General features: G+C 31.1%; 1 protein-coding gene across 2 annotated transcripts in view; it reads right to left on the minus strand.

Moving 5' to 3' along the window:
* Positions 1 to 2,494: 2,494 nt before the first annotated feature.
* Ctu2 (Cytosolic thiouridylase subunit 2) overlaps positions 2,495 to 19,303 on the minus strand; it is a 102,338-nt gene continuing 85,529 nt past the window's right edge. For both annotated transcript variants that reach the window (XM_035353124.2, XM_035353123.2), the window contains 6 exons: positions 18,488 to 18,579; positions 17,798 to 17,861; positions 17,470 to 17,579; positions 7,681 to 7,732; positions 2,714 to 2,772; positions 2,495 to 2,608 (listed from right to left, as the gene is read on the minus strand). In XM_035353124.2, coding sequence (XP_035209015.1) covers positions 2,548 to 2,608; positions 2,714 to 2,772; positions 7,681 to 7,732; positions 17,470 to 17,579; positions 17,798 to 17,861; positions 18,488 to 18,579 — 438 coding nt within the window. In that variant the 3' untranslated portion in view covers positions 2,495 to 2,547. The remainder of the gene's footprint in view (positions 2,609 to 2,713; positions 2,773 to 7,680; positions 7,733 to 17,469; positions 17,580 to 17,797; positions 17,862 to 18,487; positions 18,580 to 19,303) is intronic.

Raw genomic sequence — 19,303 nt, forward strand, 5'->3', positions numbered from 1 at the left:
GAAAAATATTGAGACTTGAATTCTGAATTCAAGTTTGGTAACTTGATTGCATTTTGATTAATTATTTAAATGACTGACTGTGCAGAAAATTTCAAATGATATATGCACCAATTTTTTCAATGTATAGATACTGAGAAGAATCTCTAACATTTATTTCAAAATGAAAGAAACTACAATAATGTTTGTCAAAATGGCAACACCATATAAAAGATTGTAAAGCTGCACTGAAAACTGTATGTCTCTGTCTGCACTGAAAATACGCTTAGTGGTCAATATGCCTTATCAACAGTGGAAGGTGCCATACCAACAACTAACAGAGTTTGAACAAGGCCACACCGTCAGTATGTGAGAGGGCGAACTTTCATATTGAGCAATCACAGCCCACATGCAGCGTAATGCCACAACAGTGATAATTGTTTGGATGAAATGGACAGAGCATAACCAAACAAGGTGAAATTCTGGCACTGGGGCGCATAATAGCTCAATGGCATGGGACAACAGACACCTCATCCGTATGGCTGTGATGGATTCGTACAGCGTCCTCTCGTGTGTTAGCATAATGTTGAAGCACGACTTACAGGTGTGTTGTCTAACTCCATGCTTCATCACCATCTGCTGCAGCGTGAACTGCATTCAAGAGTTCCTCTATGCAGGATTCCCCTGTCGCTGAATTACAAATGCCTTCTACTTTAATGGAGACGACAACACAGTTCACAAGGTGCCCTGTGGCAACAAGCTATTTTCTACAATGAAACTCGCTACAGTCTGCGTACAATGATGGAAGAATACACATCAGATATTACAGAGGAAGGATCTGCTCCCACAGAGTGTTTCCAGCGTCATATCACATAAATGCCTGGCATCATGCTGTGGGGAACTATTGGGTATAATTATCAATTCAATCTAGTGCAGATTGTGGGCAACTTCAACACTGATTGCTACACAAGGGAAGTTATGGAGCCAGAGGTCCTCCCAATCTTCAATGCATTCCAAGAGATGTAAGTCAGCAGGATAATGCTCATGCACATGTTTCTCAGATTGCACAAGCCTTCTTTAGGGAACAATAGTTAACAGGCGAAACCTGTTGTGCCCTAAAGCCTTCATCCATGGCTTGCTTATTCCCGGATATGTCCCCCATTTTCATTGGTCAGTGACTCCCTTGTACAGCTGGTGGGGAACACACTAAGACTGGACTTTGGCATCAAGTAGAAGCCATATGTAATTCCATTCCCCAGGATTACATTCACAGCCTGTATGATTCATTGCCACGAAGTGCACAGGTTCTTATAGCTCAGCACGGCAGGCATGCACAGTACTGGTTTCCGACATGTGTACCTCTATCAGTAATATGTGGAATAAGTTGCATTCATTTCCGATAATTCCTTCATGGCGTTGGATTTTTTATAAACATTAGTGTATATTAGAAGATATAATAATCAACTCTTAATGTTATTTTGTAGTTTTAAATTATATAAAACTATACATTTACAAAAACATAAATATTAATATGATATTAATAAGGGTAATACAGTGATAAGTCTTTAATCCGGACTCATCGGGACTTCGTCGATTCCGGATTATCGATTTTTACGGATTATAGATCATCAGTTTAAATCTGGTAAGATGGCATGCAGAAATTATAAAATTAAAAATATGCAACCGTAATTTGTGAAATAAAGAGCAATTATGATCTAAAGGGTATCAAAATTTAAAAAAAAAGCTTAATATTTATTTTTTACCTTATTAAACATTTCTTTCAACGCGCGCATACGTAAAGCATACTACCGATAGTCGAAATTAGGAAATTGCAACCAGAAACTATTTGATGTGTATTCGTGATATTTATAATGACGAGGAATTTGATTTAAATCATATCAAAGACGGAGTACATTGAGATGAAATACTACATTTAGTAAAGAATTATAAGCCGAATAAAATAAAAACATCTGCCCTGAAGATAAGGATAGTGCTGACAGATCAACTTCCAGTTTATTGCGTGCCGCGATGTCCCCCCCCCCGCGCTGAGTAGCGTGAAATTGATAAACAGATTTCGGAATGGTTAGAGAAACAAAGGATATATGCCTTTATCCATTTTTTGCAGCAATTCCACTTTTTGTTTGATGATTATCTAAACATGCTTTCGCTTTCTAGATCCTTTGTCAGCTCCAGAATCGGAAATTCTTTTTGACATAATCAAAAGTTCAAGCTTACTTTTATAAAATTGCTCTAACAGTCTGCAAAAAATAATAAGTCGGATCCAATTAGAAGATTAAGGAACAACGATACTTGCAACATTAACTGAAATGGATAATTAGATAATTTTAGCTTACTTTATACCGTTCGTTATACAGTAAACGCATTTGCGTTTACGCATGCACAGAAAGTTTGTAGCTTTGAGGTCCGGATTATAGATCATTCCGGATTATGGATGCCCAGATTAAAGACTTTTGACTGTATAATAAATGATGGATTCAAAGAGAAAATAACAACAACAAAAAATAAACATAAAATTTATTTTATATATTACAATATATAAGAAATACAGTATCAGGAGCAGTTATCTTCATCTTTCAATAAGAAACATTCTATCTCCTCTTTCATTTGCTGCCTAAATGGGGGTAATCAAAGTTTAATATTAAAAAAGTTTTAATAGCGTATTTTACAAACAACTTTTTCATTCATTAAAAAGTCTCAGAAACAAAGAAATTATTACCTTTCCATTTTCACACAACCAATTTCAGGCAATATGGACAAAATTGAAGGCTCTGCAGCCTAGAATAAAAATGTACATGATTCTTTTACACAGTATAATACAACTGCTCGGACAAGCAACAAAGCATTTCAAAATTTTTCAGTTATTTAATTCTGTAGATACTAGCATATTTACAAAATTAGATATGGATGGCACAAATAAAAGTAATTTGGATATGTTAACAAGATATTAGTTCACATAAAAAAAGAGATGACCCTGTTTAACTTAGTTCATGTAAATAAGAAAATGACTAAGTTCATTCATTTCTTGACCCTTTAAGGTCCTGATCAGCAACTTATTGAAGGCTGACCACAGTTCAGCTGATGAATGAATATTCTCAGGCGATTTCTGAAAGGTGCAAGTAACACTTCTGACTTTAGTGTTAGATGACCATTCTGACAGGTTTATTGATCTCAGTGATCAACTTGAATAAAATTCATCCTGACTTCTGTTAACAACTATGTCTAACAGAACACTTTGTGAATAAGAAACAGGAACAGCTATTCATATAAATTATAGTTCCATCCTTTTAAAAATAATTATAGTATACAAGTTCCAGGAAATTAACTGATTCTCAAATGGGTTCTGTTGTTAAAGATTTCCTTTGCTTTCAGCTCTGATATACGCTGCCCTACAAAAGTTAAGGAACAGCATATTTTTTGGGTCTAATTTGAGAATGAAGCAACAGAGAAACAAGAAATTTACAGGACATGTTCACTAAACAGTTCTTTAATGAATGTAACATAGAATGTTTCTAAAGTTCAACGCAAACATGAATTACAACAAAAAATTGCACTCCTGGAGACTGGAGAAATCCAGTCTTGGAGAAACAGTATATCACAGTTTTTTGAGGAAAAATGGGGTGGTTACATTACAAAAATGGGTTCTGTTAAGGAATGTGTCCATCCCTAGCTGCAACATATTAGCAGCAGCAACGTTCCATGCTGCCAATTAAGTTGTCGGTCAGTGAAATGGGAAGCAACCAGACATGAAGTAATCCCTATAACTTTGTTACCGCTATGCATATGAACTGTGAATTTAAATGTTACTGACATTTTTGTAATGATCAGCTTTGAAAAACATGCTGTTCTTTAACTTTTGGAGAGAGTGTATTTTTACTCTCACCATACTATACATACCTTCAAAACCTATCTTCAGCTAGTCAAAACCAATTTTAAAATTTTGCATTACTTTTATTTTCACCAAAGATTACTTTTATTTTTGGCCACAATCTGATAATTAAACTCTTATTTTTATCAAGAATCACTCAATTCTCATAAGGCAAAATGTAAATTGTCTCATAAAGGAATCTGTAACTGACTTTCATCTCTTATTTTTTTAGCCAGGTGATAGATAAGATTTTTTCTTGTCTATCACCTATAACATATAACATTTATCACCTATAACATGTTATAACATGTCTATCACCTATAACATGTTATATATGACTTGAAGATTTTTTCATAGTAAAAATCTTGCAAAATTATTCTGAATAAGTTTGGCTGATATATTTTTATACATTTACCATTGATCTATAAGTCAAAATATTCTCTTTAAGAGAAATTTTATAAACTTGTTAATTACTAGCTTCATTATGATCTTTTTTGGGTGTGTGAGTGAAATTCTTTTGTCGCTCATTTCTTTCAAAGAGGCAGGTGTGATACTTTTGCTAGATGTTTAATCATGGAAGGTACTCCACACTTAAAAATTTTTTAGTTTACCACAATATTTTTTAGTTTGCATCTTTTTGTTATTCCAGAACATAAATATTCTCCTTTTTCAGAAAGCTATATAAAACTTACTTCATTTGTCAATTTTTAATGGCATTAATGCTTTATGCGTTAAAAACTATCTATCTATTACATGAAAATTTAATATTCATTATTTAACAGAATAAGATATGCCATGTATTATTAGCTCATATTTAAAAAAATATTTACAAATAAATTTGTTGCTAAAAAATCAACTTTTGATAATGCATTGGATTTTATGGCAAATTTGCAACATTATTAATTTTCAGTTTTTTCTTTCCTTCAGTATTATATCAAGTTTTAAGCTCATACTTTTAAACTGAATCAAAACAGTAACTTTCAATAAGTTATAAATGATTATTGAAGCAAACGTTGTCTGCAATATGAAACATTCCTTGTGGACATGGAAGTAAACAGAATGCCAAAATTCACTTTGTCCACCAAAAGTAAGTACAATGACAATTATTGATAAAATAATTAAAAGTATTATAAGACAATAAAAGATAAATACCAAGAAATTAGATAGAAAGCATATATATTTCTAAAAAATAATTTTGAACAGTATTTTTATTTAAAGAATGAAAAACAAGAAATTATTCCTTTTTATAGCCATCATGTGAATAAAATGAAAATAAAACTTTTCAAAAAAATCAGCTGAAATTCACTATGAATGATGAAATTTTAAGTAAAAAACACATGCCAAAAAGGCCAATAATAAATAAAATAACATGAATTAAATTTCAATTTTTACAATTATCTCAATATTCTATCACTATAATCACTTATTTTATAATTTTTATGAAGTTGAATACATAAATACTAGATTTTTGCAATGTTACCTATTATTATCACTGAAAAATTTAAATCTACTTTATATGTAATATATAAAGTACATTTTTGAAGTTTTACCTATTCACCATCACTGAAAACACAGGTAAAACTTAATAAATTAAATAAATTTCAGGTAAAATCCAAAAATCATATTTTCAACAAATCTCAATTTTAATGAAGGCAGAATCATTGAATTCTGTACTTGCTCTACAACCATTTCATAAATTACATCCTCATAAAAACACATGATTTTACCTGATAAGGTCCTGGGGGGGCAGGAAGTTAGACTTATTCCTGAATATTAATATTTCATATCCAGACATTCTTCTATCACATTTTTATATGTTTCTAGAAATTATACTAATCTGATACACAATTCAAATTTAATACATGTTTGCACTCTTTATTACAGCTATCATGGAAGACTTTCAACAATCTACAATTTATACTTAAATAATCTCCAAAAGTAATAAATGTAATACTTATTTTAAGACTTTTATTTTACACAATTCACTTACTTTAATTTTCTACATATAATAAACTCCTCATCATCTATGGCTATTATTCATATTAAATAAAAATTATTACTCATTTCCAAACAACACGCACTACAAGATATTAAAATAAATCCAATACGATCTTCAACTATTAAATGCTCACAACTTATGAGCATAGCTAAAAGTTACAAAGCTATGCTTTTTAAACTTCTGGCTGTAATTATGATCCTATACTTCAAAAGTTCACAAAAAATGCTTCTAGTACAATTCTGTTTGAAATGCAAAAATTTATCACCTAGCTACAGTGGTCCACTTTATTTGTCAGATTAATCCAAATATATCCTGACAAAAATTTTTGTTTAGTATACAATATTTGTTCGAATATGACTTGAGTTCAATGAGTCACAACTGCAAGCATAACCCTTATTTACCTCTTTTGAAAACAACGAGAGCCCATGAACTTGTTGCCATTATTCAGTAAACAGCCATTTTCATGTGATTTTTTTTCGTGCATATTTTCTTTTAAATATGGTAACAATGAGTTTAAAGAAAGTTAATGAAAAGAGTTAAGCATATAAGAAAATGGTTAGGATCACCACAGAGCTGAAAAAAAGAGATTGTGGAAAAGTATGAATATGCCATGCATATTTGTGACTTGGCCACTGCATACTGTATGTCGAGAATGGCAGTATCTACGATTGTAAAAACAATGATGCTTTTAAAATGGCTCATGCTGCAAGCAGGAGAGGGTCGATTATCAAAAAAAGATCGGAGGCATGAATATGGCATGCATGTTTGGGACTTGAACACTGCATACTGTATGTCGAGAATGGCAGTATCTATCTACGATTGTAAAAAACAAAGATGCTATTAAAATGGCACATGCTGCAAGCAGGAGGGGGCCGATTATCAAAAAAAAAGATGGGAGGCATTAAAGCATAGAAAAATTGCTTTTGATCTAGATAACAGAAAAACATTTATGTACAATACTTCATTTACTAATAATATATATTTTACCCACTGCATTTGTGTTCTAATATTAAACAGTATTATAATAATAATGATAAGACTTTTTTTTTACAAGAATCTTTTATTCCTTACTGGAAAAGTTCTTTTGTGATATGTCCAAGGATTTGGAATGGATTAATGATGTATACCAAGGTCCCACTGTACTTTCAAAGTAATAGTCACTGGAACACACATACTTATTCCGGTATCCCAGGCATTCCTGAAAGCACTGAAATAATCAGATACGGTTTCCATCATATACTAAACATAGCATTGTTTTGAATTTTGGATTACTTGAATTGAAAATGCTGATTCCATAGAATCGTCTGGATGTGAAAGAGCAGCAACAGAAAGTGAAAAATCTGACAAATAAAATGGTTGTGGCACAATTAGACTTTGTAACTGATAAAAGAAAACCAAGTTTCTTTGTATAAATAAAGCATACTCTTAGTTAAAATGTGATACTATTGAATAATGTGATATGACAGTGAATGGTCAAAAGCTACTTTGACTGCATTTGCAATACATAAACTATGCAATCTTGGATAATGTAAACTTATTATATTTCTTCTGCTACATATGCAATACCCTCTAATAGCCAAATTCATTATTGAAAATTTCACATGTGGCATGATTCTTCAGGTACCTTTTGAGCACAGCAATGTACCATTGCCATTAGCGAGGAAAAAAGGGAAAGAATATTAGGGCTCTTTATTTTTATCACATGTAACAAAACCTGCAGAAATAGTACAGACTCTTAGTTTTTTCCTAATAAAAATTGGCCTAGCTGGCTGTCTGACATTACAAGTAACAATCAGTATTTATTAATTAATATACTTACTATATGTCTAAGAGAAACAGAACACCCGTGACAAAGCAAATTAGTTAATTCCCTATAAAATAAAGAAAAGTAATTAAAAGCAAAATCCATAATTCCAACCTTAAAAAATATAAAGTGAATGATATATAATAAATTTTAAAAATAAAAATAAAGACAAAAAGATAAAATGCATTAAAAAGATAATCTCGTTAAAGCAATTTAAAATAATGTTTAACACCCTGCCAGGAGTAGATATAAAGCTCTAGGAACAATTATACGAGGGCTATCCAGAAAGTAGATTACGTTTTGGAATAAAAAAATAAACAAAGTATAGGAAACAAATTTTATTATATACAGATGAAAGCCACACTCAAATACTACTTTTCTACATAGTCACCATACAAATTAAGGCATTTATCGTAGCGATGTACGAGCTTGGAAATTCCTTCGTTGAAAAATTCGGCCGCCTGCGCCTTCAACCACTTCGTTACCTCTTCTTGCAGCTGTGCGTCGTCATCAAAACGCTGCATAGCCAGCCACTTCTTCATTGCTGGGAATAGGTGGAAGTCGCTCGGTGCCAGGTCGGGACTGTACGGCGGATGAGGAAACAACTCCCACTTAAAAGATTCAAGAACTTTACGAGTGACATTTGCCGTGTGGGGCCGGGTGTTGTCGTGAATCAACAAGATCTTAGAGCTCAACATTCCTCTGCGCTTGTTTTGAATTGCTCTTCTGAGTTTTGGAGAGTTTGGCAATACCTTTGAGAGTTTATTGTAGTGCCTCTTTCCAGGAAGTCCACCAAAATTACACCTTTTCTGTCCCAAAAAACAGTCGCCATCATCTTCCTTGCCGACATTGTTTGCATGCATTTCTTGGGTTTTTGGGGAGAACTTGTGTGCCCCCACTGCATTGATTGCAATTTCGTTTCACAGTTCACATGTTTCACCCGTGTTTCGTCACCAGTAACGATGCGATCGAGTAAAGAGTCACCATCCTTATGGTAAGCGTCCAAAAAGTTCAACGCTGCAGCCATTCGCTGATTTTTGTGGTCCTCTGTCAAGATTTTTGGAATCCATCTTGCACAAAACTTGTGGTAACCAAGCTTTTCGCTGATGATTTCGTGCAACAAACTTCGCGAAATTTGTGGAAAACTCAAAGAAAGTTCCGTTATTGTGAAATTTCGATTTTCACGGACTTTAGCATCGACTTTTTCGAGAAGTTCGGCAGTCACTATGCTGGGTCTCCCACTTCGATCTTCGTCGTGAACATTGGTTCGGCCATTTTGAAATCTTATGACCCACTGACGCACTCCACCTTCAGTGATAATGTTGTCCCCATACACTTCACGAAGCTGCCGATAGATTTCTATCGGTTTACAGTTTTTTGCAGTCAGAAACCTTATTACTGAGCGCACCTCGCGGGATTTTCAATTAACGCAGACATTTCAAACCGTCACAGTATCTGAACGGAGCACAGCACGAACCTCTCACTAGCACGGCTAGATGCAGACTGAGCTGCGCAACGCTCTGACCCCAAGATGGCCGTGCTAGCCCCGCCCCTAGCGGACACAGACGGAAACGTAATCTACTTCCTGGATGGCCCTCGTATATAAATAAATTGCATTAGATTACTGAATTAAGCATAATATAAATTCAAAATATTTTTATTTAATCTTTACCAGGTAGACAATATTTATATTAATATTACATTTACACGGGTAATGAAACAAATATGAACCAATCTGAATAAACTGTGGCCATATTAAAAAAAGAAAAAAAAGAAAAAAGAAAAAAAAGAAAAAAAAAAAGAAAAAAAAAAGAAAAAAAAAGTTTTAAATAAAACCATTAATGTAACACATTTCCATAATCCTTTCACAATCTTTCCTTCCTTCATTTTACATTAATCCAAAATTATTTAGTTATTCTTTCATTTTACATAAATTCAGAATTATTTAATTAATAACCTAGAAGCACTCAAAACCAACTTTATATCTTTTCACATTTCAAAATTATGGAAGAAGAAAATAAAGAAGAGGCCTAACTGTTTTCTTTCCTTCACTGATTTGACACAGTGACCCTTTCCCCTCTTGTTTATCAAAACATTCAGTGATTTACCACTTAACTGTTTTGTGTTGGGATGCCATGAAAAGGGATTTTTTTTTTATTTGCTGGAGCAGAGTATTTTTCTACACCAATTCACTGACGTTTCCCAGCTGTTTCACATTTTTTACTTTGAGGTGTTTCTAATAGATGTCTCTAGTGGTCCAGGAGAGATTTTACTGTAAAACCAATTCAAGGACAGGTTTTACTGCTTTGCATTATGTGGAGAAATTCAAGGAGTTTGCATATGTTCAGCTTTGCGAATAGCACTTCTGCCCAATTTTGTCATGAAATAAAAGAATGTTTGGGGACAGTAAATGGCTCAAAACATAATATAATTTTGGCATTAGATCAGATGGCAAATCAGAATTTTCCCTAAATGATTCTGGTAGTCCTGAAAGTTCTTTATCGAAATTCTCTAGTAGAGGAAACGGAAAGTTCAGATGATCTAATTCAGGTTTGGAACTTTTGTGAAATAGATACTAGTAAACCTCCTCCACCACCGCCATGATTTCCTTTTACAGCAAATTTACTTCTTTCACATTTATCTCCTGTAAAGTGTTCTTTCCAGTTTTGCCAGAAAAAAGCCAACTTTAAGGGAAAAAAAATGCCTTAATTTCGATGTAATTAAAAATTATCTTAAATTAATAAATGCTGCAACACTTGTAACAGTTTTGATTGCCGATTTGAATTCCTGTAATCGATTAGAATACAAAATTGTTTATAAAAAATATGCTTATTTTTGGTCACAGTATGGCAGGAAAATGAAACAGTTAAGTGGTTAAGAACCTATAGATTTTGTCATGTTTGGAGTTAAACATTTTATAACTGCATCATAAATATAAGTAAAAATGCACGTTTTCTTTTTCTACAATATATCAGTCCTAACTATATGAAAGAATATATTATTTAACATTTTTTACTAAATAGAATTAGATGCTATTATTTCTCCTGTGCTATGAATACTTTTAATTTGAATAAAATGTTTTTACAAGTTTTTGTTAATATATTAGAAAGAAATTTTAAGGTAAATTTCATTTGATTTAAGATTACAAAAATTAAAATCAAGGTTTATTGTATTATTAGTATTAAAATCATGCATTATATCTTTTCTATTTACACAAGCTCTTTATGAAATATTTCCTCAAATATGAGATGACATTTAGCTCTTCTAAGGTATCTTTTAAATCAGAAATCACAGTCACTCAATATTTTCTTTGTTCTGTTTCAAATTACAGCATCTTCTATTTCAATAATTAGATATGTTAAATACTGCTGCTGATATTTTGATTTCTATGTAGTTTATTTTCTATGAGAAATAAGTGAGGGGATTGGAAAAAAAAGTTTATAAATATTCTTTGAGACTTGCAACTGAATTATTATGAAATATGAAGAAATAATTATTTTAATATTTATCAAAATATTGCTCTGATCCTAATATTCAACAACACACATTCTAAAACTCTACTTTACTTCTTCCTTAAATGTACACCTCATATATTGTACTTTTCCATTTAATAGATTGTTTTCTGGTATGCATAATTCTTGCTTAAATAGTTTATAGCTATATCTGTCACCAGAACTTTTGGTTTATGTTTGCAATTAAATGTTAAGGTCATTAGATGATATATTTAATAATTAAATTTCTTCATAGTAACATTCATAGGAGATTTATACAAGACTAAAGCCTTCACTTCCAAGTTAATTTGAAATAATATTTACATATTTGATTAGAAAAAAATAAATGTTTCTTAAAAAGATAGGAATAAATACTCAAGTATATTTAATATTTTTTTCATTTTTTGTATGTGTCAGTTACCCTTAGAAAGTCCTCCACGAAGGCATCCCTTCCCTTAGGCAGATAGCACTCGAGGCTTTGCCGTAATTAAATAACCTAACCATTTTTGGTATGTGAGAATCTTTATTTTTAATACACACTCAAAAAGTAGGTTATGTGCTGAATAACACTGAATGACTAGTGGCTGTCTAAGGATGATGAATACTGAAAATTCAACCTGGGTTCAATCTCAGTTGAGCTGACAGGCTGCATGGTTGGTTTTTGTGGCTTTCCTCATATGTAGTTTCCCACAGAGAGTCCTCCACAAAGGCATCCCACCTTTTAAACAAACAGCCCTCATGTGCTTTCCATATTCAGATATCTTAACCCAACTATGTGCCAAGTAACAAATATTTTAATATGCATAATTTTGTACTTACATTTAGACATCAAGCTGCAAACTTTTGACTTGAAACACATTTCTGTACATATTCATTATCAAATTCCTATTTTCTATTAATTATAGTTTGGCAGATTATTTAATTTAATAGTTCTCTGAGAACATAATAAATAACAACTAGCCATCTCACATTCAAACAGTAATCTTATTATTATTAAATCACAATCATGATTGAACTCTGTATACCAAATTTGTTACGGTTTTTGAAACGGTTACAACAACTATAAACACCTGAAATTTTAGCACTACAATAAAATAATAAAAAAAAAAAAAAAAAAAAAAGACATAAAATGTAAGTTAGGTTACTGAATACTAGTCAATGACATTACTGATGCTGCTTACATAGTTTGAAACTCTTAAAATTAACAGATCACCACTTACTCTCTCTTTTTATCAGAGATTAGATTAAATAATTACTTTTATATACAATTCATGCACAGGTACTGAACTGTCTATAATATTTTTAAAAATAATTGTACCTTATGCATAAATATTGTTTGATGACTGTGCTTATTAAATGTAAAATCTGGTTATGTACTAGGCCAACTTCAAGCATATCTTCATTTAAACATACAAACAACTTTTGTCATTCCAATTTATTTAGTGGAAACATTACTCAATGAACTTATCAATTTACTTCAATGGATCACCTGATTTTCAAGTCCCAACCTGTCAAAGTAATGTGCACTTGATGTAAACAAAAGAGCCACATTCCTTTAAATCAATGATGTTTAACTGGTTTTGCCTTAAAGATTACTTTTAAATTTCTGTAATGTCTCAGAGGCAAACAGTGTATTATGTCTGGAAAATAATTTCATGAAAATATGTGATTTTACTGGATGAATTTTTGTTTCCATATGATAAGGAAAATTAATATAAACATACAAAAAACTGAAGAAAGTTCACTAACAAAATGCAAATGTAGGTTCAAAATAATTTTATTTCATATTAGAAAATAAAGAAAAGCAGATACTAATAAATTAATTACTAATACAAGAAAATGTAACCATTAAATATTGTCAAATATCGCATTAAGTCATTAACTTGCTATGAATGAGATATTTGATTATTAATATTCTCTGATAATTTATTGAAACTTGGCATATATTCTGATACATAGCATGCCAACACTATGTTATTTTTCATATACTCTAGACCCAATATATTTCTGTGCTTGCTTTTTATTATAAGTTGTGAAGAAGTCTTCTTATAGAGGCATGTTGACCCAAAAAATTTTCTCAAAAAATTTAAATTTTAGGAATGTTAGTGCACACCTAAAAATGTTTTTATGTTTAATAGGGTCCATCAGTTTGAAAACTTCATCGCTTTTATTTTCTATACTTTTGAATGCTACATATCAGTACAAAGAGTAATAATCTCTAATATGGCTTCCAATTTTTTAATAAAACAAAAACTTTTTCCATTCACAAAGCTTTTTCTGTTATGTCTAGTACTAAGAATGAAATTTTTGGGGCCAATAAAATAGGCTCCATATAAAACTTGTCTTGGAATCTTTTTAAAAAAAATCCCAACTAAGTAACAGAAGGTTTTTCAACCAGCTTAAATATACCATATACTCGAATAACTTCTGTCTATATTGAGGATAAGTAACAGAAAATGTTGATAGTCTTTCTCCAATAAGTTCTTCTTCAACAAATTGATTCAGTCAGAAAAGCAGATAGTGAGCTCATCATTTCCAATATGTATTTTCCTTTTGCTTGTCAGGTGGCATTTAAATTACTGAGTTTTGAAGTGATATCAATTAAATAGGTTAAGTCAGCTATCCACTTCATGTCATCAAATTTTTTTTAATATAAGAAAAATTTTAATCTCCCACAGCATTCTTCCTTGACTCAGCCACTTCACTTCCACACGGTAAAATTATGTCACTATACTTGCTATCTAGCTCATCAAGCAAAGCTTTAAAAAGTCGATGATTCAAAGGCCATGCTCAGATACAATTTACAATGAGTACAATAACAGTTATTATGATTCAAATTAAGCCTTTTAGTGACCAGATTTTCTTGATGAATAACACAGTGGTACAGTTAAAAGTCTTTAATCCGGACGTCCATAATCTGGAATGATCTATAATCCAGACCTCAAAGCTACAAACTTTCTGCGCATGCGTCAACGCATGTGCATAATACCTTTATGCATGCGCATATGCATCTACGCATGCGCATAAGTTTACGCATGCGCGTTTAATGTATAACGGACGGTATAAGCTAAGCTAAAATGATCTAATTTTCTATTTCAGTTAATGTTGCAGATTGCGTTGTTCCTTAATCTTCTAATTGGATCCAGCTTATTATTTTTTGCAGACTGTCAGAGCAATTTTATAAAAGTAAGCTTGAACTTTCGATTATGTCAAAAAGAATTTCCAATTTTGGAGCTACCAAAGCATCTACAAAGCGAAAGCATGTTTCGATGTCCATCTAACAAAAAGTGGAATTGCTGCAAAAAATGGATAAAGGCATATCCTTTGATTCTCTAATCATTCCGAAATATGTTTTATCAGTTTCATGCTGCTCTGCGGGGTGGGGGGGATGACGCGGCACGCAATGAACTGGAAGTTGATCTGTCAGCACTATCCTTATCTTCAGGGCAGATGTTTTTATTTTATTCGGCTTATAATTCCTTACTAAATGTAGTATTTGATCTCGATGTACTCTGTCTTTGATATTACTTAAATCAAATTCCTCGTCATTATAAATATCACGAATACACATAAAATAGTTTTCAGGTTGCAATTTTCCAATTTCGACTATGCCTAATGTATGCTTTACGCATGCGCGCTTTGAAAGAAATGTCTAATAAAGTAAAGAAATAAATATAAAGCTATTTTTTTTTTGTAAATTTTGATATCCTTAAATCATAATTGCTCTTTATTTCATAAATTATGGTTTCATATTTTTAATTTTATAATTTCTGCATGCCAGCTTACCAGATTTAAACTGATGATTTATAATATGGAAAAACCGATAATGTGGAATTGCCAAAGTCCCGACCAGTCCAGATTAAAAACTTTTGACTGTATTAATTAAATTTACAAAATGTCATTTTTCTTACAAAGCCCAATAAACCCAATACCACTCATGAACATAACCAGCACACATCATTTGTGATTGCAACATGTTCTCTTCAGTAATACAGTTTTTAACTGTGTCATATATGTCTTGTCATCGAGCATATTTTTCAAAAGTCAACATGGTCAACAATGCTTCTTTCGTACAGAACTCAGGGAACATCATTCTCATGAACACCAGAAGTTGCAGTAATCCAGTAACATCAGTGGATTCATCAAACTGCATAGACAAGCACACATATTTTCCCAAATCAGATCTCATTTGTATGTAGATATTGTTCCCCCACTCATAATGTCATCATGTTTTGTGACAAAGGGACAGCTTTTATAATTAATATTATTTCATTTTTGTTTTTTAATTCATGAAATAAAGACTCTAACATTGCCAGCATAGCTTCCTTCACAATACTTTTATCTGAATATGCCTTTCCATGTGATGCAAGAATGTAACTTACTTTGAAAGATGCTTCTGTGTGATTCTTTGTTTCATTTTTGAAGGGAAAAAGGCTGCTTTGATGAGCTTTCAGAGAAGAATTTAATGACTGACATTTATGCCTATGTAAAGCAGACCTGAGTAGATATTTAACGTTTATAATTTACAGTTTCATGATGGTGTTCAACATTTGATCACTTTAGTTCCACTACAGAAGCACTGGATAATAAACAAACTGCTTTTTGGCAATGTTTGTAAATAACAACTCTTGGTTCCATTTGTTATTAAAATGGTAGGTTTTCTATTCATTGATGGCCCTGGCAGAGCATTCATATTAACAAGCACACCAGAAAATATATGATATAATTAAAGAGTTTTTTTAAAAACTCTCAGAAACACCACAGTTTGGTAGCCCTTACTGCAAACTTTTTTTCAATTAAACTGATGACTCACGATCATCAACTGCATTGACCGTATGGAAGATTCATCATTCCTACTCACTGCAGTGGTGAGAACAGTGAGAGTGCTTTTGTTGAAGCAGGTACTCTTAATTCTAATCTGCCACGCAAATAAAACCATGGTAACAGGACAGAGTGAAGGTGACAACATGCAAATACGTGAACACAAATGCAATGCCCCTATACTTATTGTGTAACTGTGCTTTTTTATGGTTGTTTTTTACATTAGGATTAGAGTAAACTTTTTATCTACCAGGTGCCTTCCAGCCACCATTTGGGCACCACTGCTTTAAATTATCAATGCTTGGAATGACAGTGTCAAACAAAATGGAAGGAAAGCATTTCTTATTCCTATCCCTAGGGTCAAAACCCTCTATTCATATGCATCATTATTCTTTAGAGAAAAAGTTAATCAAAAGTTACATTTTGCCTCAATTTAATCGCATGCCTTTTATTTGGTAATATTTTTTAAAAACGAAATTTTTAAATATTTGTAATTTAAATTTAAAAAAATTAATTCTTTTCAGCACACAGAATCTTTATTACCTCCATAAATAATAAATATAATGTCAAACTGAGGTCCCTGACAGACCATTAAAAAGCTTTCACCTCCAGATCAAAAATAAACTTCTACAGCAACACTTCAAGAACAGCAATAAAAGAAAACTATTTTCTGATATTTCTGCCATAACTTGCAGTACTAGTAAGAAAACTTCCTGAGCCACAGTCCCTTAGTTCCATAAATTCATTGCAGCAATCCCAATTGCTGAACATAGCAGCTAAAAATTTTTTAATGACCTCGTCTTTTAAACCACTTCGTTTACAATCAGAATCCACCATATTCTATGCATAATTTGGCCTTTTGATATTTTAAAAGTATTTTATAAATTAAAAAAAAGCATTTTTAGAGGCAATGACTAATGTTTAAAGATGTGAATCATTAATATTTTTTCACCTCAGCATTGAAAGAGCTTAATGCATGGATTTTCAAAATGTAATAGAAACATAAGTTGGGATGAAAAGTCTCCCAACAGTCTAGAAACATTACTCTTTTTAATTAAGTAGAGAGTAATTTTATAACTATCTCCTGATAAATCCTCACTCAATTTATTATGTTTTAAAAGTAACTAAATATTTTTTCTCTGAGTTGAATTTCTATGGATGCCACACCATTCATAAAAACATCTAGAAAGCTGAATTCATAACTAGATAGATGATTTTTACTTAATTGGCTAAATATTCTCCTTCTTTAACAAAGAATTGAGCTTTATTTTATTAGCAGGCCATAAAATTTATTTTAAATAATTATTTTATTAGCTTACACCAAGTTTCACTTGAAATGAAAATATTATTTATTTCATTAATAATCTGATACACTAAAACAAAAAACCTTTTCTTCAAATTCCAGATTAATGAACAACATTTATAAATATATGGACTTTTTACACAGTATTTATATCACAAATATATCATCTCTACCTGATTAATTACTTACCCATTTTTTAATTCTGAGTCTGAAACTTTCTGATTTGTAGATAATCTTTCAGAAACTTTCAATGCTTCAATAGCAGAGCAAATATCAGGATTAAAGTTGTCCAGTTTTGACTGAAATGATAATTTAATTTTAAACAGAGGAAATTATGAAACAAATAATTAATATTACAAAGAATGCAGTTTAGCACTACGTCTAAACTGAAAATAACATACACAATTATAAAAAATAATGGGAAATTCAACAGTAATAAATTTGCTGCCTACATTTATTAATATGTAAATGCACAAGTTAGCTACTATTAAAAAAGCATAAAGAAAAATTCACTTACTCTGCATACCAAACAAGCTTCATTACATATTTTAACTGAATTTTTTGATAATTTACTTCCAGTTCTAAAAAGAATTTTAATTATTAGATGACTTGAAATAAGTAACAGGCAGTATAAAACATGTAATTTAATATATCTCAACCTGGAATTTTCAGGACAATCAGTAACTACATTTGTAACAGCATATGTCAGACAAATTTTTTATGGTTTAAAATAATAGTCCCAGCTGTTGGTATACAAATAAAGTGCAATAAAAAAAGCCTCTGAGATTACTTGCATAAAAAAAAGGAAAACTTAAACTTGATTTAAATTTGATTCCTATCAGTCTTCAAAGTAACCATTTTGTGCCACACCATATGATTATGCTTATAGTCAAACACTTTCCAAAAGTCCCATTATTCTGGACTAACAAACACCATATACACTGCATGAACTTCTTTTTTTAGAAAAAATAACACTTAAAGTAAATTCTACATTTGTTTATTGTTCTGATGTTTTAAAAAGTTTTACAGCTGCATTATTATATGTTAGTCTCCGTCATTCAAAAACAAAAGCTTTAAACTTGCTCTAATCAATATCTCTTTGTGTTAGAAAAAATGTCAATGTCCTACCATATCTAAACACATTCAACATGATTTCAACATTATTACAACACTATATATGAAGAAATATCATTACAATCTTATTTACCTGAAAATAGTGAAGACAGTGGCAGGATAGTTCTCTTGTAGATTTGAAATAAATGTTTCTGTATGTTGCTGCAGGCTGGATCTCGGATTTGACTTTAAAAAGAAATAATTGACATAATAAGCATTTATTACAAATGTTAAATTTATAAACATTCTCTCATTTTATGTTATTCAACACATATACATGCAAGCAATTAAAAAAAGATGAAACATTTTAAAATGAAATGCAGTTATTGACATCTTAATTATTAATTCTTTAATTTCAAATAAAGAATAGTTAAATAAATAAGTAGATAAGAAACATAATGAACTGATGGATGTGGTATGTGCTCTTTTATTAGTATTATGTAACATTTTTCTTGTGACACAAAATTTTATTTTTGAATAATTCTTTTATTTATGTTAACTTAATCATTTTGAATACTTAATTAATTTTTTTAATTATTTTTTAATTTTAATTAAGATGTCCACCAGTTTAAAAATCTAGATTTTTATAACTGGATTTTATTAAATTTGTGAACAGCTTTGCTATTTTGTATCATTGTATTATAATTTTTTAGGTGAATTAAATCATAGTTTTTTTTTTTTACATTGTGACAAAGAATATTCTATTATTAATTACTTTTTTAATTATCAACCATCTGAATATTTATTTCTTACTTAAAATGAAGTAAGTAAAATAAAGGGAACAAAAGAAACTTTTCCTATACAACAACAACAACAAACAAACAAAGAATAAATAAATAAACATAAAAATATTTAAAAATAAAATAAAAATGAGGGTGCATTAGTAAAATATGTCTGTTGGAAGACAAAT

This window comes from Stegodyphus dumicola, chromosome 2 (genome assembly GCF_044657685.1).
Source record: "Stegodyphus dumicola isolate Sdum_Otavi_A_Nest chromosome 2, ASM4465768v1".
Classification (NCBI taxonomy): domain Eukaryota; kingdom Metazoa; phylum Arthropoda; class Arachnida; order Araneae; family Eresidae; genus Stegodyphus; species Stegodyphus dumicola.